Source organism: Oryctolagus cuniculus, chromosome 12, assembly GCF_051225735.1.
Source record: "Oryctolagus cuniculus isolate XC-2025 breed Fujian yellow rabbit chromosome 12, ASM5122573v1, whole genome shotgun sequence".
In the NCBI taxonomy this organism is placed as follows: domain Eukaryota; kingdom Metazoa; phylum Chordata; class Mammalia; order Lagomorpha; family Leporidae; genus Oryctolagus; species Oryctolagus cuniculus.
Window position 1 is genome coordinate 56,410,523 of NC_142878.1, and position 22,684 is coordinate 56,433,206.

Here is a 22,684-nt window from a genome sequence, read left to right on the forward strand (position 1 = left end):
TTATTTTCTCCCATCCGTCCCTACTATCCTATTTCAATTCATTCCAATCTGTGCACAGAACCCCTCAGTGATACCCATAATCGTATCATTTTGTTAGAGGTTTTCCAGTTCTTTACATACTGAACCAATACTAATCTTTTCAGTTTGGCCTTTAAGTTCTCCCCATTATAGCCATCGACCTCTAAAACATCACGTCTTTTACCACTGCCATCCAGGTATTTACCCTCCAGACTGAGAGATCATTTCATTTCCTGAGCCCAGAATGCTTTAGCCCTTAGGCCACTGTACATGCTGGTCCCTGGCTGGATCACCTCCCCTGTGTCCATCTGTAAACCCAACTCTTCAAAGCTCACCTCTCACATTGCCTCCTCCATGAGGTCTTGCATAGTCATCTCGACAGAACATGAGTTTCCCTTTTGAAGCCCTCAGTGTTCTCTCCCTGCCTTACTCCACTTGCTTTTGTTACTGTGATCTCTGTCCACGTCTACTCTCTTAAAAAGGCCACAAATTCTTTGAAAGCAGAAGCTGACATCCTTTGCCAAAACCAAATGTTGCCTTTATGTTATACAGACACAATAAACACCAAATTAAAATGCACATATCTTCCTATAAGAGACCAATTTTCTAGAGCTTATTGCATTATGAAACTGCACCATAAATAATCTGTATGGGTGGCTGTCATTGTAGTGCAATGGGTTAAACTTGCAATGCCAGCATCCCATATCAGAGTGCCAGTTCAAGTCTTATATGCTATACTTTTGATCCTACTTCTTGCTAATACAGCTGGGAAAGCAGTGCAAGATGATACATGTGCTTGAGCTCCTGTAATCCATGTGTGAGACCCTGATGGAGTTCTGGGCTCTTGGTTTTGACCTGGCAAAGCCCTGGCTGTTGCAGCCACTTGGCGAGTGAACCAGTAGAAAGAAGGCAATCCACCATCCTCCGCCCCTCTGTCTCTCCCCCTCTCCTTGTTTTTCTGCCTTTCAGAAAAACAAACATTTAAATAAAGAAAAGAATGTTAGGGGCAGGCATTTGGCCTAGCAGTTAAGATCCAGTTGAGACCCCCAAGTTCTGCAGCAGAATGTATGGATTTAATTCTTAGGCCCAACTCCTGACTCTAGCTTTCTACTAATTCACACCCTGGAAAGCAGCAGTCAGTGATGGCTCACGTGACTGGGTTCCTCCTTCTCTTGTGGAGACCTAGATCGACTTCACAGCCCTAGTCATGGCAAGCATTTGAGGAACAGATGGGATCTAGTTCTTTCTGCCTCTAACTCTTTCAAATAAATGAAATGTAAACATTTAAGGAATGCTAAAAAAAGTATAAGGGGCAGACCAAATATTTTGGTTTACAGTTTAGGTCAACATGGTTGCATCTAACCATTAAAAGCAAGTGTTGGAATTTGGGCAGTAAAGATAGGGGCAAAGATCCCTTCACTTTCATAACCCATATGGACAATCCTACTAAATGACTCCTACAGAGCTGGATCTTTAATGGGAAGGTGGCCGAGATGAATAAATTGATCCTGCTTTGATCTAGATCTGTATGAATTCTTAGTACCTACTCTACAAAACCCTCTCTTTACCACCACAGGAACTACATTAATTCTGGACAAGTAATCACTTGGATAGGAAGTCAAAAAGACTCTAAAACTGGCCTCCAGAGAAGAAAATGGAGTTCAACAAAGCTGGTTTTAATCAGATAGGAAGGTGCAGCAAAGAAAACACAGAAACAAGAGTAGATTAGGAAACTGGCTGGCTGGGAGCCAGAAGCACAAACCAGATAACTCAGGTCTGCAATCCAGCAAGGACAGGGGGAAACCCCAGGAGAATAGAAATCACTGATGTTTTAGCAATACAGGATAGCAGGAAACAAAACGGGTAGGGTTGGCGTGGAGGGAAACAGTAAGTAGACCACAGGGGGAGACAATGACCACATCATGTCAATGTACTACGAGATAAATTCTCATACTTAGAAGAATTAACAGGATTGCATCCTAGCTGCAATTCTCTTTGTTTTTATTTAACCAGTTGAGTTGGTTTTGCTACCTGGATCTCCAAAGTGAGAGACTGTAATATTAATGTAAATGCAAGTAAATTAGTATTATAACAAAATACTGGTAGGCAAGGTATATTTTTGAAGAAACTGCTTACTTATTTTATACAATATTCAGCACATTATTTTGGTGCAACTATTTTGGTAGGGTTGAAATTCACTATAAATGTAGAGTAACTTGTAGTAAGAGGAAGAATAGCTCAGGTTGCTGTAGCAATTATTTTTTTCCTGGAATTTCAGTAACCTTTTATACCTATTCAGTTATTCCTGGTTTTATTAACCCATTTATTTATCTGTCCATCCATTCATTCATACAATATAGTCCAAGAATCTATTTGGAGGCACATGTACATTTAGCTCTGGGTAGGATGCCTATACTAATAAAGTCCCTCTTTTACTGAGAAGAGGTACAGAGAGCTGCCAAGGCCGAGCTCATACAGCAAGTGTCTTGCTGCTATAGGATCAGAATTAAGTATTCTACTAGACTCTACTCTTGATCCTTGGTTGGCCTGATTCTCTCCAAGATTTCGATTGCCAGCCACCAATCACCTGCAGAGTCTGTCAAATTCATGGATAAGAAACAAAGGAAAGCGTCCCCTTTTCATTGTATTGATGTATGATTGTGCCACCTTGGGTCTGAAAGGCATGGAGAACAGGGGACTCACTGTTCACGAAGACGGCAAACCTCAGGAAGGACAGGTAGCGCTCCCCTTCAATAGGGTTCCAGCCAACATCAGGGTATCCTTTGGCAAGTAGCATGGGACAGCTCTGTAGGCCACAGCCTGCCAAGTAGGTCACCACCTGCCAAGAAGAGTAAAAGTGTGTCCACTCTCACATTATGATGGCCACTATGAAAAAAATCCCAGGACATAACAAGCACTGGCAAGGGTGCAGAGAAGTCGAAGCCTTTGTGTGTTGTTGATAGCAATGTAAAATGATTCAGCTGCCAGAGAAGATAGTATGGTGGGCCTCAAAAAATTAAAAATAAAACTACCATATGAGCCAGAAATTCCACTTCTGGATATATACCCCAAATAATTAAAAAGCAGAATCTCAAAGAGATATTTGCAAATTTCATATTCAGAGAAGGTTTGTTAACAATTGGCAACATGTTTCTTGATGGATGAATGGAATAGCAAAATGAGCATGTACATATGGTGGGATATTATTCAGTCTTAAAAAGGAAGGGAATTTTAACACATGCTGCATGGGATAAACTTGAAAACATATGCTAAGTGGAATAAACCAGTCACAAAAGGACAAATACTGCATGCTTCCACCTATATGAGGTAGGCAACACAGTCAAAACCATAAATCCAAGAAGTAGAATGGTGGTTATGAGGGACTAAGGCATAGGGAGAAATGGGGAGTTATTGTTAAATAGTATAGACCTTCAGGGTTACAAGATGAAAAGAGTTATGGAAATGGATGATGTGATGGTTGCACAACATTTATGAAAGTAATAACACTTGGGGCTGGCACTATGGCGCAGCAGGTTAACGTCCTGGCCTGAAGCACCGGCATCCCATTTGGGCACTGGTTCTAGTCCTGGCTCTCCTCTCGCGATCCACCTCTCTGCTATGGCCTGGGAAAGAAGAAGATGGCCCAAGTCTTTGGGCCCCTGCACCCGCATGGGAGACCTGGGAGAAGTTGCTGGCTCCTGGCTTCGGATCGGCACAGCTCTGGCTGTTGTGGCCAATTGAGAAGTGAACCATCGGATGGAAGGCTTCTCTCTCTGGCTCTCCTCTCTGTATAACTCTGACTTTCAAATAAATAAATAAATATTTTAAAAAAGAAAAGAAAGCAATACCACTGAACTGTATACTTAAAAAGACAGTAAATTTTATGTGTATGTTATCGTAATAAAAATTGGAAAACAATTTAAAATAAGCCATGCACATATATTAAAATCAAAACTAAGTATCCAAGTGCTTTGAGATTATAAGACCTGTGAAATTCTGGGAACTGAAGGGCTTCTGTTTTCCTAGAAACTATACAGAACCCAAGACTTTAAATACATAAATATTTCAGAAGATTTGTGACTAGAACCTTGAATCCTTTTGTGTTTCCAAGTAATCAATAAGATTGATTATATTGTCATATAGTAATACACCTGCCAGCAGGCTTTTCCGATTCTGGCCAAAGGGAGCTGCCATTTACAAATGAACCTGTGTGGTAGGCATTTGGGGCAGCGACTAGGACGCTGCTGGGAAAGCTTGCATTCCACGTCGGAGTGCGTGGTCTCAAGTCCCGTCTCCTGCTCCCGATTCTACCTTCCTGTTAACATGATGGCTCAAGTAGCTGGGTCCCGCCCATGCACCTGAAAGACCCAGATGGAGTTCTGAGCTCCTGCAGGTATCTGAGAAGCAAATAAGTAGATGAGAGGTCTATGTCTCTTTCATGTAAATAAAATGAATAAATAAAAGTCTTAATAAAGGAGCCTAACTAGGGTCTACCTGGAGAGAGATTGTGGTGGGAAGATAAGAAACCATTAGGGGACATGTTCTTTTTGGTCATGGCGTTGCAAGGCCAAAATGGTTACTCACCGAGTGGTGGGCTCTGAGTAATCGGGATACCTTACTTAAGCTGGGATTGACACCAGTTGTTCAGAGCCAAAAGCCCAGAGAGTGAAGTGGCAATGGTCCATTGAAAACTGGGATTGGCAATGCTCTCTCTGCTGCCAGGTTATAAGACATTTATCACAATAGCTCAGTCTGGAGTACTCTTTAAAAAATATTTGATTTATTATAAAGACAGTGAGAGGGAAGGGGAGGGAGAGGTTGAGATCTTCCATTTGCTGGTTCATACCCCAAATGCCCTCAAAAACTGGGCCTGGGCCAAGCCAAAGCCAGGATCCAGGTGTTCTATGTGGGTCTCCCATGTTTGTGACAGGAACCAAACTACACTGGCTATCATGTGCTGCCTCCCAAATACATCAATAGGAAGCTGGCTTGAAAGCATAGGCAAGTCTTGATCTCAGGCATTTTGATATGAGATGCAGGTATCCCAAGTGGTGTCTTAACCTACCAGTGCCAATGCCCACCCCTGAGCCTGAGATCGCAAAGATTTTAGATTGTGCTTACTTTTCAGCAGGTATCAGGGAAAATGCCTGGCAAATAAACCTTTGATTAAAACATGGTTGTCAGGCCGGCGCCGCGGCTCACTAGGCTAATCCTCCGCCTTGCGGTGCCAGCACACCGGGTTCTAGTCCCAGTCGGGGCGCTGGATTCTGTCCTGGTTGCCCCTCTTCCAGGCCAGCTCTCTGCTGTGGCCAGGGAGTACAGTGGAGGATGGCCCAAGTCCTTGGGCCCTGCACCCCATGGGAGACCAGGAGAAGTACCTGGCTCCTGCCATCGGATCAGCGTGGTGCGCCGGCCGCGGCGGCCATTGGAGGGTGAACCATTGGCAAAGGAAGACCTTTCTCTCTGTCTCTGTCTCTCTCACTGTCCACTCTGCCTGTCAAACAAACAAACAAACAAACAAAAAACAAACATGGTTGTCATTTTCATTCGCCTTAGATATTTTACCTGCATGAGGGGAAGAGGAGACTTGATTTTTCTGCAAATCCTCCAAGTCAGATCTGGTATCTTTCTCATTTTTTAATCCCCAGAGCCTAGCACGTGGTAGGTGCTCAATAAATATTAAATGAATCCTGTGTTTGCTGATGCCTAATACTCAAAGTTATTTTGCAAGAAGAATAAATCTAAAGCAAAACTCAGTAAGAATCTATCATCATATTTTCTTCCATCTGAAACCAGTAAGGATATTATTCTGGTTGGAGCTCACATTTGATTTTATCTTAAAAATTTCAGGGAAATGTCAACGGGGGCCAGGATTAGGCAAAGTTTTCTGAGCTACAGATCTGGACATTTTATGGGCCACTAAAATATGCATGTGTGTCTGTTGGGGTTATTGCTCAATTCAAATACATCCAATTTCTGTTGCTATAAACAGAAGGGAGGAGCTCCAGTACTTACCAATCCTTTGCTTTTCTGTCCTGCAACCTAAACTTGGGTAGTTTTCTGACATTGGTATTAACAGTCTGTGGCACTGCGCTGAGCCATTCCAGCCACTTACAAAGGGGGGTAGCAAACCTCAGGCCCTTTTCCTGATTTCCTGAGCACCCATTCCTATCATCTCCTGGCAGGCTAGCCTCTACCCATCACTTCCTGAGCTGTCTAGGGAAGCTCAGAGTCTTTGTCCAGCAGCATCACTTCTAATGACGAACTGAAGCTGAGAAATGAGTTCAAACCCCTGTGCACCAGCTTCTCAGAGGAGAACCGTTGGCTGCTTTTCACCAGGTATTGGTTATCATCTCATCACCTAAAATACTGAGTGATTTAATGCAGTTTAAATTTCACTGAGTTCTAGCCGGCGCCGCGGCTCACTAGGCTAATCCTCCTCCTAGTGGCGCCAGCACACCGGGTTCTAGTCCCGGTCAGGGCGCCAGATTCTGTCCCGGTTGCCCCTCTTCCAGGCTCAATAAATATTAAATGCTCAATAAATATTAAATGCACAGCTCTCTGCTGTGGCCAGGGAGTGCAGTGGAGGATGGCCCAGGTGCTTGGGCCCTGCACCCCATGGGAGACCAGGAAAAGCACCTGGCTCCTGGCTCCTGCCATCGGATCAGCGCGGTGCGCCGGCCGCAGTGCACCGGTCATGGCGGCCATTAGAGGGTGAACCAACGGCAAAAGGAAGACCTTTCTCTCTGTCTCTCTCTCTCACTGTCCACTCTGCCTGTCAAAAAAAAAAAAAAAATTTCACTGAGTTCTGTCCCAGTAGAAGTAGAGATCGGGAGCAGACACAGCATTTATGGAACAGCTACCACCCAAGGCAGCAGTGGGTAGCATGGCGTTTGGATCTTCGTATGTTTGTACAGAGGGCAGGTGGTTGTCCCTTCAACACAGGACTGGGAGGTCTACAGGAGCTACTTCTCAATTTCTCTCTGATCATTTTTTCTTATTCTCCTTGCAGCCATTAAGCCTATTAAAGTCAACTTTTAGTTTCTTTGGAGTGGAATATCTCTTAACAAAAACTTAAAAAGTGGTATTATTGCTTTATTATACTATGTTGTTTGATAAATATGTTTGACATGCTCAGTAAATAGATTCTTTCTCTGATTTCTACTGTTAAATAACTGGTTTATTAGAGACTCAATGAGGTCCAAAAGCAATGTTTATTGAACCTGACAAAATAAAAATGTCTTTATTTATTTTTGTCCTCTCAAAACTGTTGTCATTTAAAAGCATCTCTTTGATATTGAAAAAAACCTGAAGTACAAAATAAAACAATCAACTCAGAGACAAACTCCTCTGTTCTGGACTGAATTGTGTCCCTGCAAATTTCCTGTATATAAAACCCTAACCCTCTAGTGCCTCCGAATGCTACCATATTTACAGATGAGGCCTTTAAAGAGGTGTTCAAGTTAAACTTAGGCGGTTAAGGTGGTGTCCTCCCAAGAGGAGGACATTTGGACACATGAGGGACGCTTGCCCAGAGAAGAAGGACCTCGTGAGGACACAGAGAAGGTGGCCATCTGCCAATCAAGGAGGGGGCCTCAGAAGAAACCAAACCTTGATCTTGGGCTTAACCTCTGGAATTGGGGAAAAAAAAGTTTCTATTGTTGTAGTCACCCCATCAAATAAACATACCCCCCAACTACAATATAGGCTCCTCCCAAAAAGAAGTAAGCTGTGTTAACACCTGCATTTTATTCTTCTGGTTCATGGTGGGCCCTCGGTAATTACTAACTCAAGAACTTCAGAAAATTAACAGGGGGTAATTATCTTCTCATCTTGGCTAGGACCCCGGCCAAGGCCTGAACCAGCAGAACCCTCGTGAGTGGCAACACTATCTACATTAACTGAGTGGCAACCTCAGCTAGATGAAGACTGTCTCTGTGTAATCACCCAGTCGAGAGATGCACATTCTTCTTCCTCTCGTTCTTCAAACAGTCTTCTGTGAGTCTTCCCACCTTCAATATTTAGAAGGAAATTGTTTGATAGAATTTCAAAAACTTCATGGAAAATGGAATTAAGTTTATTCAGGTGCCCCCAAATTGAAATTCATGCATTGTTTTTCCTAATACACATTTTCCCATAAATTTTTTGAAGATTGCTTGTATGTGTGGATTTCTTCTTCTTCTTCTTCTTTTTTTTTTTTGCATCAAAACAAGTTTTTCTTTTAATTCCACTTCCCAGGAACTTTTTGGAATATCCTAATGCATGTGTATGCATACACACGCATAATTTTTCCTCTCATGGATTTCCTCATGCCTCTTTCTCCAGCTACTGTTCTAATTTTTATAAGCTCCTCCCACCAGAAGTAAGCTGTGTAAACACTTCTTGATTTTTTCATGGGTGCTTTCTCTTCTGTGACTTCAGTAAGTGCTACTAGTTCTCAGGGCCCTGGCCTGGCCAAGCTTCTCTTCTTGGTCTCCGCTGCCCCGGCGTGATCTCATCTGTTCCTAGGGCCTCACCCACCTGCTGGGTGCTGTTTGCAGCTCAGAATGCTCTAGGATTATGCATCAGCTCTGGGAGCCTCAGAGCACCTCAACCTCCATACAACCAAAAGCAAGTTCATCACCTGCCTCCTGGAACTTGCCCTACCTCCAACGTCCCTTAGAGGAGAAACTGACACAAATCTGACCAATGACTTATTTTCGCTCTTGCAGGTCCCTTGTTAAGCACTTTTCACATCCACTATGCCAGTATCAGCAGCAACCAGCATTACCTTGTGCTTGGAGTACTGCAGAAATCTCGTAACTGTTCCTCTTGCCTCAACTGTGTTGTGTCTGTGCCAATGAGTTCTTACTGAAACCAGGGTGTGTGTTCTAAAACACAAATCATGCTCTGCTGCTCCCCTGCCTGAAGCCCTCCAGTGGTTCCCACAGCTCTTGGCTTTCCAAGGATGCCCTTTGTTATATCGGCTACCAGCATGGCCTCTGGAACCAAACTCTTGGTTCCTGGATCTGCTACTCACTAACCCCATGACACTGAGGACAGTACCTGATCTCTCCATGCCTCTATTTCTCCTGCTGTAACTGGCACACAATAAAAAAGAAGCTTGATCTTAAGGAAGCAGTCCATGTGGGACCTGACACATAGCGATTCTGAATGTCCTTTCTTACTAGTATTGTTGGCATAAATGCCATTCCATACTGTCCCTGCCTCCCTTCCCACCATTGTCCCAGGAAGGCTGTTCTGTAATCACACTCAACACTGGTTTCCCAGCACACAACGGCTCTCCTCTGCAAGTCCTGGCACACTTTCCCACAATGCAGCCTGTTAGCTTCTACCCGCTCTCTGGTTATCACTCCTTTTTTTTCTTTTCTTTTCTTTTCTTTTCTTTTCTTTTCTTTTCTTTTCTTTTCTTTTCTTTTCTTTTCTTTTCTTTTCTTTTCTTTTTACCGGCAGAGTGGACAGTGAGAGAGAGAGACAGAGAGAAAGGTCTTCCTTTTGCCATTGGTTCACCCTCTAATGGCTGCTGCGGCTGGTGCGCTGCGGCCGGCGCACTGCGCTGATCCGAAGGCAGGAGCCAGGTGCTTCTCCTGGTCTCCCATGGGGTGCAGGGCCCAAGGACCTGGGCCATCCTCCACTGCATTCCCGGGCCATAGCAGAGAGCTGGCCTGGAAGGGGGGCAACCGGGACAAAATCCGGCGCCCCGACCGGGACTAGAACCCGGTGTGCTGGCACCGCTAGGTGGAGGATTAGCCTATTGAGCCACGGCGCCGGCCATCACTTCTCTAAGTGCCTTTCCTGATCCCCTTCTCAATTTCCCGTCATGCATTCCCTTCATATGTAAACTTGTGAGTCAGATGATAGGAGTTTATTAGGAACTACAGGTATTGGGTGATCTTTGTAGACCACTGAGGCTGCGTCTCCACATACAAAGGTCATTAGTGTCCACATATTCCTGTGTACCAATGGGCTGACCCTGCCACAGGAGGTCCCCTGCTCCTAACTACTGTGCTGCTGCATGTGACTCAGTCCCCCACATGCTCATCACAAGCCCACCAAGATGAAGATGCTCTGTGGAAATTCAGACTTTGCTCTGTCCTTGGCTTGGCTCACTGGAGAAAGGAGAAGCGTTGCTTCCGCAAGGGCCAGTTACCTTCTCAAGGTCCGGTTCCTCTAAGCCCAGTGCTAACTCGTTGTTGTCCATCACGGAGGAGGCTGCCACATCCAATGGGGTGGACCCTCTCATCGACGGGGAGGCTGAGGAAGGAGCAGAGGAGAAAGGAGGGAGACAGGGACAGAGAGGCCACCTGTTGCTGGGCTGAGATTGCAGTGCAGAGAAGTGGACAGTAGAGGGCAGCAAACACATTGAAACCTGGTCCACATCTGCCTGAACCAGTTGCCTAATTTCAGTATCACTTTCTCCTCACACTCATCACCAATTGTGAATATGGACTACTAGAAAACCAGCACACAGGACTGTGTATTTTCAAGTGTTTTCCTAATATAAAACTTCCTGGGGGCGGGGTCCCCATTTGGTGATCATGCAAAAGATCATAGCTGTCTCTTGACTGGCTGAGCCCAAATGACTTGGAAACTCCAAGGGCCACTACTGAGAGCTTAAAAATAGCCTCAAAAAGCATTATCTCCTAAAGTTACTTTAGGTCACCAATGCTATCTTTGATTTTCCTTACTTTGGCTCTTAGGCTAGAATTAAAATCTTCTGGTGAAAGTTTACAAAAAGGTTGGTAGCATCAGTTTGCAGCTGATGAATAAAATAAACATTTAATAATTCAAGTACATGTGTTTGTGCTTTCCACAAGTTCATTTGGTTTACTTCCAGAACAGTGAGTGAAGCATAGGCATCCAGCTGTTTTTCTAGTTGTGACGATAGTCATGCTGCTTATTCCTGGTTGCTCCTGATCCGATTGCCTTGCAGCAAAGGAAGGCACTTGCTGGTTGGCTTATGGGACAAGCACGCCAGCCTGCCAGAAAGGGATTGGATTCATGACCTTGCTCTTATTAGCATGGTCGGCTGAGTGGGCCTGGAAGACTGTGTCTCCAGAATATATGGTCAATCCAAGGCAGCATTTCATCAACCATAAGCCAATGGTCCCAAAAGAGATGAGGAAAATTGTACCACCAGGCCAGCATAAATATGTCACCAATGCTGGTTGGCACCAACTCCTCTACTTAGGAGGGAGAGCATGGTATCATTGTTGCACTTATTTTTAGATTGGGCAGGGCCCCCTTCTGTACTTAAAAATACCACAGCATACATGTGGTTTCTCTCCTTTTCTCTTTGAAGTGGTCAGTAGGGGCAGCAGAAGCCCCAAGTCCCAATAGAGAAGTTATAACATGGCATACGTACCTAGGCCAACACTGCTGTTCTCCAGCAGGTAACTCAGATGCTCAAACATGGCCTTCTGATTTTGTCGGCTAATGCGACAGAAATAGCAAAGGAAGCGGCAGCAGCTCGCAACCATCTTTGGAAAAGCAATCTGTAGGGAGAGGTAGGACGCATCAGAGAAAGCAATCTATCATGAGGCCTCTCTGAAAAGTCTGACAGCAGAGTCTTAGGTTGGGGAGGTCATTGCGAGTTGTGAGCAGTTTGGAAAACGAATGTTCTCCTTACTGCCATCTTTCCCTCAGACGTACCCACAGAGGGGCAGAGAGTGGAGGGCATCTAACAAGGCTTCCCAAAATGTTGACAGCTAATTAGAGTTCCTTCCTCCAAAGGAAGACAGACATCAAACAAGAATCCTAGTTATCACTGGGAGTCATATGAAATTTGCACGACCCTGCATCTGACTAAGGCTGTTTCCACTGAAGGGGGTGGACAGACCCTGAGGGGAATACTAGAGAGGGAGACAGGTGATCACGAATAAGCCACTGGTGCACAAGATCCTGAGTGCCCTGGGTCAAGGCTGGCCCATGTAGTTACGGAAACCCAAAGAGCATCATCCCTGTGAATTCTACTCCAGCGACTCCTGTCCTTGATGACTGCTCTCCGTAGGGATTCTCTAGTAACTTCCATCTGATTTAGACAACTTATCAAGGAGATGCCACCTTACATTAATGTTGATTATGCTTGGCTTCTTTGCTTATGCAGTAATTGGCATCACCAGGCTGGGCTACAGCTTATTTTTGATTCTACAATACTCAATACAAGATGTCAGTGTTGACTTTGTTTAGGGTTCAAGAAAAACTTTAATTTTCTTGTTTAGCATCATGGAAGATGTTCTAAGTTCTGAAGCGCTCAGTCACCTGCATACGGAGGCATCCAGATGTTTACTTGGGAGCTGTTCTGGAAGGATTTCAATTTCCCAAGAGATCGGATGGAAGACAGTGAGAAGGAATGCGAGCTTGACTTTCGTTCTGCCTTCACACTCCACCCACCAATTCCAGGGAAAATGCACCAGAAACCATCCATTCCTAGGACTCTGGCACTCTGGAATGCTCACCCTGTGTTCAAATATGGCATTTGAAACCATACCACTTCTCCTGGGTCAGAAGCCATCTAACTTTAATGGAGAACTTCCGCAAAGCTAACTAAATGCCCAGTTGTCTCTGATTCCCTCCCCTTTCTTGTTGGACACAGGAGCTCCCCCTGACAGCAGACTCCTTGCTGGGAAGCTGGCAGGGAAACTCGGGATCCCAGCTGACAGAGGAAACAGGAGCTCCAACAGTGCACGGCCAGATCCATTATTCAGATCTTATCCTGCTTCAGAGCTGCTTTCTGCTGACTCAGCACAAAGCACACCAGGTTCCCAGGTGGAATCCGGTTATTCCACCTTGGGAGCGAACTTAACAGCTGGATGGTCCAACGGCATGGACGCAGAAGTCCCCTTACTTTAAAGCCAGGCTCCATCCAGCAACTTCATTCTCTCCCTTGGCTCCTTCCCAGCATCGAACTTGCCCTTCCCTCTCCCCAGGATGAGGAACTGGGTGACAGACACAGCCACGTGGCTCTGAACAAGTCCCCTCACATGCCCCGGCCAGAGTTCTTACAGTATTACCTGAGACTTCTCGGTACCCAACACATTCACCATCACCTCCATCACTGTCTCATGCATGCCAAGGACTCTCATGAGGTTGGGATGCTGGTAAAACACCTTATTGTTCATTATGTCCCTAGGATAAAGGTTAGAGAGGGGCTTCAGTGCTTGCTTAGTTCTAGGCTATGAAAATTCAGGGTTGAGAACACACAAACACACTGGGGGGAAGTAATGTCAAAGTGACAGGCTGAAAAGATAATGAGAAGGCACTAGGTCAGTTGGAATATAAGCGGAGTGCCTTTTTAGCTGATAGAAATAAAGGCACACAAAATATTTCTAAGTTCTTGCTTCTTCTCTTTGAAATATTTCTTTCTAATTACATATAAAGTTATCTCTTGGTTATTTTGTTACAGTTTTTGAAACAGACTGTTTATATACTCAGCATTTTTGTGGTTTTTTTTTCTTCTGTCTTTATGTCTATGTCTTTTTATACATCAGTTTTCTTAATGAGAGGGCTATACCCTTTTGCTAAGAAAGTTTTATATTAGCTATCAATTAAGTTTTTAGACACCAGTCTTTACACATCGATGGCACTAGGGGCTGACGTCATGGTGCAGTGGGTTAAGTTGCTGCTTGCGATGCTGGTATCTCACAGAGGAGTGCCAGCTTGAGTCCTAGACACTCTGTTTCTGATCTAGCTCCCTGCTAATGTGCTTGGGAAAGAAGGGGAATATGGACCACGTATTTTTGTCTTTGCCATCCACCTGGGAAACCCAGATGGATGTCCTTGTCCTTGATTTTGACCTGGCTCTGCCCTGGCTGTTGTGGCCATTTGGGACAGAAGATCTGTCTGTCAGGCTGCTGTTCAGACAAATAAATCTTTAAAAATTCAATGACACTAACATGTAAGAACAACTATGTCTTTAAGTCACTCAATATAAATTCATATAATAAAACTGCAGGAAAATAAAAATGCAAACAGCCTGTCAGTTGGGATGTGCACCCTCACTAGGTAGCTACTTTCTGCTGTTCCTGTCTATTTCCTCTTCTCCAAAGGTTACAGGACACTCAATTACAAGAAACAATTTGCACAGCTACTAAGTCTACTGCAGAGGCTGTGGAGAGAGAATTCAGGAGCTTTCTCTCTTCCCATGTAAGTTTCTTCATGATTATTATAAGAGTCCTCTTTGGAAACAAATTTGGGGAACAAAAACAGCTCCTGCCCCTCCCTGCCCAAGGATCCTCAAAGTGCTTTCCCTGGACCATGGTGAAGCTCCTTTTGTTTGCTGGTAGGAGGAAGATTGTAGTTCTAATTCTTAAGAAAGAGATTCATTATTTACTTTTATTTGTTTGAACAACAGAAAAAGAGAGAGATATGAGAGAATGAGAATATCTTCCATATCTTGGTTCATTATCAAAATGCCCACAACAATTGGTTCCGGGCCAACCTGAAGCCAGGAGCTGGAAATTCAACATGGCTCTCCCAGGTGGGTGGCTAGCATCCTACTTCAGCTATTACCTCCTGCATCCCAGGGTATTAGTAGGAAGCTCAAATTGGGAGTGGAGCTGGGACTTGAACACGGCCAATCTGAAATGGGATGCAGAAATCCCAAGCAGTGGTTTAAATGCTACATGAAATGCTTGCTCCCAGTTTGGTTTTAATCAAGAGAAACTGTGGGCTGGTCAATGAACCTTATCAGACTTTGTTTTTTTTTTTTTTTTTTTTTTTTCACCTGCAAAATGGAAATTCTGTGCTACATATATAAGGGAAATCTTTTTAACAGCTAAAAGGCTATGAGTTTTTGTGAATACATGGTTTCCAAGTCCTAAGAAGAGGATGGGATCAGGTAGTAGTTTTTCATAGGGAAGTCTTAGAAAGTTTCTGGTAAAAAGATCAAATGCTTAAACTGTTCCTGTCTTAGGCTGAGCACATTGCCTGTTCCTCTGCATTTTTTATGGCTTCCCTGGGGCTATTTTCATAAGATTCAAACTAAATAATTGCTTTTTTCTGAGACTCCTCCACACTTCTTTTGGTAACAAGTAGCAAGCAGCCTGGTCTTTGAGGTTACCAAGGTAACTCATTTGGCAAGGAGGCAATCCCACAAAGAATGCAATCAGGATCCCACAAGAAGAGCTTCAAGTCTTCCCACTGAAACTCTAGAGAGAATGGCACACTACCGTTAGGGACCTACCCCAGCCCATTGATCATGAGCAACTCCTCCTCCCTGCCCATCCTGACGCTCAGGAGGGAGCGGATCTGGCCCAGGGCAGCCAGCAGGTTGATGGTGTCGCTCACAGAGGCGTGGCTGATGGTGTAGGTCTTGCGCAGGGCCTGCAGCAGCTCCCCGATGCTGTCGTACTGCCGCCGGAGGAGGTTAAACATCATTCGGACCAGCTCTGCATCCTGGATCTGGTCCTCCTGGGCCCAGCGGATCATTGTCTGTGAGATGAGTTCCTTCAGTGTTGCTGGAAAAGCAACAGGAGGACCAGTACTGTACTGTCCTGGCTCAGGGACAGCTGGTGCCTCAGCCACTTCATTCAACTTTAAGACACATCATCAGTTGGTTAAAAAAATTCTCATGTTAAGGTAGGATATGATACACACAGGAGAATATATTATCAAGAACAAATATGAGGGTACTTCGGAAGCTGTGTAGAAGTGCCAATTATGTGAAAAACTGCATGGATTTCAAAATCTTTTGCACCAACAAATCTTATCTTTTGGCTCCACTTTCTATGAACCTTTTGAAAGTACCCTTATATGCCGGCCACATGACAAGAAAAGGCTTTCTCAATTATGAATTCAGAGTGGTAAATATTCTATTTTAATTAAACAATGTTTGAATCAACGTTGGAAGTGGAACAATAAATAAGAGTCTGCCTTTGCCTGCTGGAAACTCACAAGTCAGTTCTTTACACCTTTATTTGATAATAAATCACTTTTATCTTTGTGCTATGCAGTAAGTATTTCAGTGGCAGGACATGTTAAGTGCCATGGGACACAGAGGCAACACTTGATTCTGGGTTGGTAAAGGGAGACATTGCCAATGCTCTAGAGGAAAACACTGTTAAGCCCCAATCTTTCTACTTAAGTTCTGTTTCCAAGTATTTTAAAGTACCTGCCATGAGCTGAACATGCCAAGCCATTGATTCAAGAATAGCCAACGCTGATTCAAAAAGATAAAAATACATTGGGAGTTGGAGAGAAATGGACTGAAGTATAAAAGATCTGCAATTGAACATCTGACCATCACCCATGGATCTGACTTGTTTGCTTTGAATTTTTGTCAGGAGCCAGCTGATGGTGCATTACTGACCACTTTTATAAGCAACCAGACAAAGAAACCACAATGACCTTGAAATCAGAACTGATCAAGGTTCATGCTGGACATACAGAAATCCCACTGGCTATACAATAAAGACCACGGAACCAGTCATGGGATCATCAGAGGTTGGACTAACTGACACCCACCCTCACCCCCTGCAGTTGCTGATTGGCATTCGTGTGGAAAGATGATCCAAGGGAAGAGGCAGGTTTGAGCAGAAGGACAAAGTGGACAGGGACACTGCTGGGATGGCTGGGAGGGCACGGCACAATCCACCCCCTCACTCCGGCCCTTGCCACATACGCTTCCAGAAAATGCCATGACAGAGGCAAGAAATGATGCTCCTAAACTTTAATTGAATCCAACTTTGGTGTTGCCTATCATATTCCTGCAAGGTACAGACAGCACTAAGATCCTTACGTAAGACCAATAGAAAAAGGCAGAACTAAGGGTATGAAGATGATGACAGGAAAACCAGCAAAAGAGCTGGAGATGAATGAAGATTGGTTTGGTAGCCCTGAGAGTGGAGTTTCCTATCCCACATCACAGTGCATGGCTGTTGTCTGTGCCACACACATTCTTGGCTCATCGTAAGGATACTGAACTAGAACACAATCACGAAAGCTGTGAAAGAGATTTATATGTAAAGGATTAATTTACCTTGCTGCTGTGTCTACCAACCCTGTGGGTGTTCTAGGGCCAGACAGGAGACACAGCTGAAAAACTTGGAGAGGATACTGAAGTCACAAAGAAGTACAGTTCAAAGATGTTCCTAAGAGATCACTCTGGGCAGGCATTGCTGATTAACATCTGTTTGGTCAGAAAACTTCTGTACCCAGGTAGGGGTAGGGGTGGGGTGTATGTTATTTATGTGCTAAGCTTGGCTCTTCTTAGGAAACCTGTTTTCCTAGTATTCAGATATAAAATTCCATTTCTCTTTATAAATACTCATAGTAAGAATGAAACCAAGATAAAAACATAAAGGCACTTAGACCGACATGTTTTTCTAGTCCTGTAAGCATAATTTCCTCTAAAGCCTATACTTTTGGCTTGAAAGAATTACAGTTTTCACCATCAACAATCAAATTCTCTGTAGAGCTGTTACCGTCATCACAGTCCATGCCACACACAAAAGGCAATGACCAGATCAGCTCAAGGGTCACCCTCTTTTCAACAGGGGATTTTACAGAGCCCCAACAAAGCCAAGCAAACACTAGCATTCCCCTTACGTGGTTGAACTAAGTAGTTCAGGGTGGGGTGAGCTTTTAGTCCCATGCCGCCGACTCAAAAACCCAAATCAAAAGAACACAGGCAGCAAAACCCCTCCCTGTAGGACAAAGGGGAAAGGAAGCTGCCTGAAGCATGAGGCAGGAAGTGCTCCCCGCTTCTTCCCAGTTCTCCATACAGATCTTCCTTCAAGGTAGGTATGAGAAAACAGAGGAGATAAACCACGTAGCTGGACAATTGAAAACTGTGGCCCAGCTCCTGTCAGCAAAGGATGCATCAGTAGTTGTGGACGGGCAGGTGTCACTCAGGAGACAGCTTGGCACTCAAGGCTGTTTGTGTTGGACAGGCTCTCAAATGTGAGACCAAGATCCAACAGGGAAGAAAATCAATAATCATCAGAAGAAATAAAACTGGCCAAGTGGGTGAGGAGGACGAGACCTCAAAAGCTCTGCGAAGTACCACTGTATTTTGAGGTGTGACATATGCTGGGTACTCTGCCCCTACCAGGCAAATCTGGGTCAAATCAATGAATCTTTCAAAGTCTAAACACTTCCAGGACTTAGAAAATGAAGCTTTATACCCCAGCAGCAACACTATTGCAGATTCCTCATATTTTAGTTAGTTCTAACAAACCAGCAGCAAAGCAGAGCAGACAAAATGGACCAGGGCAGAGAGGTTATAAAGAATACTTTCTTTGTGGCCTAGCAGGTAAAGCCACCATCTGCAACACCAGCATCCCATATGGGCACCAGTTTGTGTCCCAGCTGTTCCAACTCCAATCCAGCTCCCTGCTAATGGCTTAGGAAAAGCAGCCAAAGATGGCTCAACTACCTGGGCTCTGGTTACCCACATGGAAAATCTGGAAGAGGTTTATGGTTCCTGGCTTCGGCTTGGCCGTTGCAAATATCTGGAGAATGAACCAATCGAGGGAAGATCACTCTCTTCCTCCCTGCCCCCCCGCCCCCGGAGTGAGTATAACTCTTTGAAAACAAATCTTAAAAAAAAACTTCATCTAGAACATGTTAGGCTCTTTATATATTTGTATATTTGAAAATTAAAATAATGCCTTATAACCAGATCTGTATACACTGTAGTCTTAATCAAGGTTAACTCTTAATATCAACAATACTAACATTGTTGTAGAGATATGATTTTCAGACCTTTAGGGAGCCAAACCCTTTAGCAGTTCACAAGGCCAAATATATTTTCATAAGGATCCTGAGATGTCATCTGCCATTTTCATTGTATCGACAGTTGCACTGATGGCTTATAAGCAATGGTAGGTAAAATACTAGTGCTTTGACATAAGCTGGAACAACACCTAACTGTGTTCTTTACTGACACACACACAGAAAAATAATCAGTTTCACAGAAGACTGCTCTGAAGTAGTAAAAAGGATTAATTGTATCAATAATATGCTGGAGTTTACCCGTCTTTAATATCATGCATGCCAGAATGGCAGTTATACATAAAACATGTCTACAGCACATCAAAGTTCAGTAAGTTTTTTTTTTTTTTTTTTTAACAGGCAGAGTGGACAGTGAGAGAGAGAGACAGAGAGAAAGGTCTTCCTTTGCCGTTGGTTCACCCTCCAATGGCTGCTGCGGCCGGCGCGCTGCGGCTGGCGCACCGCGCTGATCCGATGGCAGGAGCCAGGAGCCAGGTGCTTTTCCTGGTCTCCCATGGGGTGCAGGGCCCAAGCACCTGGGCCATCCTCCACTGCACTCCCTGGCCACAGCAGAGGGCTGGCCTGGAAGAGGGGCAACCGGGACAGAATCCGGCGCTCCAACCGGGACTAGAACCCGGTGTGCCGGCGCCGCCAGGTGGAGGATTAGCCTAGTGAGCTGCGGTGCCAGCCAGTTTTTGTTTTTTAAGGATCTATTTGAAAGGCAGAGGGAAGGAGGGAGGGAGGGAGGGAGAGAGACAGAGAGAGAGAAAGAAAGAGAGAAAGAAAGAGAGAAAAACAGAGAGAGAGACAGAGAGAGAGAGAGAGAGAGAGAGAGAGAGAGAGAGAGAGAATGAGAATATTCCATCTGATGCTTCATTCCCCAGACGACCACAATAGCCAGGTCTGAGTCAGGTTGAAGTCGGAGCCAAAAACTTCATTCTGGTCTCCCACATGTGTAGCAGAGGTCCAAATACTTTGACCATCTTCTGTTGGCTTCCCAGGCATATCAGCAGGTAGAGGAGCAGTGGGAGACTCAAACTGGCACTCTGCTATGGGATTCTGGTATTGTAAGTAGTGGCTTAACCCACTCTGTACCAACACCAGTCCCTCTTGAGAGTCTGGTTCGAATGAGTTGTGAGCTAAACTAGCCACTTGCTTCATGAGATTTATTTAAGAAACAACAAACTTATGGTTATTCAGCCTTGTATAACAAATGTTTTCTTAAAAAAATAAGCCTTTTATGGCCGGCGCCGCGGCTCACTAGGCTAATCCTCCGCCTAGCGGCGCCGGCACACCGGGTTCTAGTCCCGGTTGGGGCGCCGGATTCTGTCCCGGTTGCCCCTCTTCCAGGCCAGCCCTCTGCTGTGGCCAGGGAGTGCAGTGGAGGATGGCCCAGGTGCTTGGGCCCTGCACCCCATGGGAGACCAGGAAAAGCACCTGGCTCCTGGCTCCTGCCATCGGATCAGCGCGGTGCGCCGGCCGCAGCGCGCCGGCCGCGGCGGCCATTGGAGGGTGAACCAACGGCAAAGGAAGACCTTTCTCTCTGTCTCTCTCTCTCACTGTCCACTCTGCCTGTCAAAAAAAAAAAAAAAAAAAAAAAAAAAAAAAAAAAAAAAAGCCTTTTACTTAAAATGACAATATTTGCAATATTTATTGCCAAGCATGAAGTTTTGAGCTTTTAAGTGGAAAACTAGAATTTTGGGAAACATTTATCTTCCAGGGGAGCGTTGACAATTTCTCAATACTTATCGATTTTTTTTCTGAATAAATTGTTGATATTAACAAGTGTGTTTTAAAAATTCTTTTTAATTGTTAAAAGAAATTGGAAGGCAGAGTTACAGAGGGAGAAGGAGGGGGGAGAGGGCGACTGTATGTGTGTGTGTGTGTGTGTGAGAGAGAGAGAGAGAGAGAGGGAGAGGGGGAGGGGGAGGAAGAAGGGGGGAGAGAGAGATTGTCCATATGCTTGCTCAGTCCCCCAAAGGCTGCCATGGCCAGGGCTGCGCCAGGTTGAAGCCAGAAACCAGGAACTAGGATCTTCAACCAGGTCTCCCACATGGGATCAGAGATTCAAGCATCTTTTGTGGCTTTCTCAAGTGTATTAGCAGAGAGCTGGATTGGAAATGGAGCAGCTGGGATTGGAATTGGCACCCATAGGGAATGTTGGACATCACAAGCTGTGGCTTAGGCTGTACCACAATGCCAGCCTCAACAAATGATTTAAAAATCATTTCATAATAAAATATATCAATATATGGAGACTCTCCCCAACTCAGTGAATCAGTAATTTCCCAATGACCAATGCAGGCAGTTACAAAAATATTCATAGGTAAAAGATCTGTTTAATGTGCAAGATAAAAGAAAGGGTTTTAGGTAATGAAGTATAAAACTTCTTTAATATGGTTTCAAATTCTATATCCTAACCAATTTTTGAGAAGTTATTACTTGTACAATTTTATATAATATGTAGTCTTAGAAGAATATATATAATTATCTGAAAAGGCTATGAAACCATTCCCTCTCTTCCAACTATATGTCTGTTTGAGGTCAATTTTCTTCCTAGCTTGAAAGCAGATATAGGGGCTGGCAGTGTGGTGTAGTGGGCTAACCTCCGCCTGCGGCACCGGCATCCCATATGGGCACTGGTTCTAGTCCTGGCTGCTCTTCTTCTGAGCCAGCTCTCTGCTATGGCCAAGGAAAGCAGTAAAAGATTTGGCCCAATTGTTTGGGCCCCTGAACCTGCATGGGAGACCTGGAAGGAGCTCTTTGGCTCCTGGCTCTGGATTGGCCCAGGTCCAGCCATTACAGGCATTTGGTGAGTGAACCAGCAGACAGAAGACCTTTCTCTTTCTCTGTCTCTCCCTCTCTCTTTCACTCTACCTCTCAAATAAATAAAAATCTTAAAATAAAGAAAATCCAGATATAAAAATCTACCTGCTTTAAGTCAGACATACAAAAATGCAAAACCATCATTCTTCTATTGTTTGTTTTGAAAGATTTAGTTGTTTTTCATAAAAGTGTTCTTTAAGTAACATGTAATAGGGTTTTTAAAACATATTTTTAAAGTTCTTAGTTTTAAGCCAGCGCTGCGGCTCACTAGGCTAATCCTCCGCCTTGCGGCGCCAGCACACCGGGTTCTAGTCCCAGTTGGAGCGCCGGAGTCTGTCCCGGTTGCCCCTCTTCCAGGCCAGCTCTCTGCTGTGGCCAGGGAGTGCAGTGGAGGATGGCCCAGGTGCTTGGGCCCTGCACCCCATGGGAGACCAGGATAAGTACCTGGCTCCTGCCATCGGATCAGCGCAGTGCGCCGGCTGCGGCGGCCATTGGAGGGTAAACCAATTGCAAAAGGAAGATCTTTCTCTCTGTCTCTCTCTCTCACTGTCCACTCTGCCTGTCAAAATAAATAAATAAATAAATAAATAAAGTTCTTAGTTTTAATTTCGAATTCAGCAAACAATGACAGATAAAACCTACATAAACTCAAGGTCTCATTGGGTCAGCAGTAATTGTTAAGAGTGTAAAGGAGTCCCAAGCATGGACAGTCTGAGAACCAGTGACCTTTGTGTAACAGGGCCTGTGCTGCAGTGAGGCCATGACGAGGCAGCAAAGCCTTCCCTCCTGTGGTGACGAACCCTGTCCCACCAGGCTGTGGGATTCCAGTCAAGTCACTGAGAACTGAACCTAGAACTCTGCAGCTTAGGAAGCTTTCTCTGTTTCTGGCTGAGTGGGAGGTTGAATGTGAGTCTAAGAATGAGACACTTCATGTCAGGACAAGGTGAAGATTCAAGAATCGTTACTTTGGAAATCGAATCCTGGTAGTCAAGGGCCTCAGTCACCATTCATTCATCACCAGAGGACTTCCTACTGGCCTGAAGGACTCCAAACGCTGGTTCTTCCTTAATTTGGGTTTAAGAGCTGTCATCTTCAGGGCTGGGGAGGGGCCGGGCCTGGGCTAGGT

General features: G+C 44.7%; 1 protein-coding gene across 13 annotated transcripts in view; it reads right to left on the reverse strand.

The window, feature by feature from the left end:
• RYR3 (ryanodine receptor 3) overlaps positions 1-22,684 on the reverse strand; it is a 582,715-nt gene that overhangs the window by 162,712 nt on the left and 397,319 nt on the right. For all 13 annotated transcript variants that reach the window (XR_016217200.1, XM_089309149.1, XM_070053265.2 and 10 more), the window contains 5 exon segments: positions 15,203-15,476; positions 13,032-13,146; positions 11,384-11,513; positions 10,169-10,272; positions 2,722-2,857 (listed from right to left, as the gene is read on the reverse strand). Coding sequence is in view for 12 of the 13 variants with exons in the window: in XM_089309149.1 (XP_089165275.1) it covers positions 2,722-2,857; positions 10,169-10,272; positions 11,384-11,513; positions 13,032-13,146; positions 15,203-15,476 (759 nt within the window). In the remaining variant the exon portion in view is untranslated.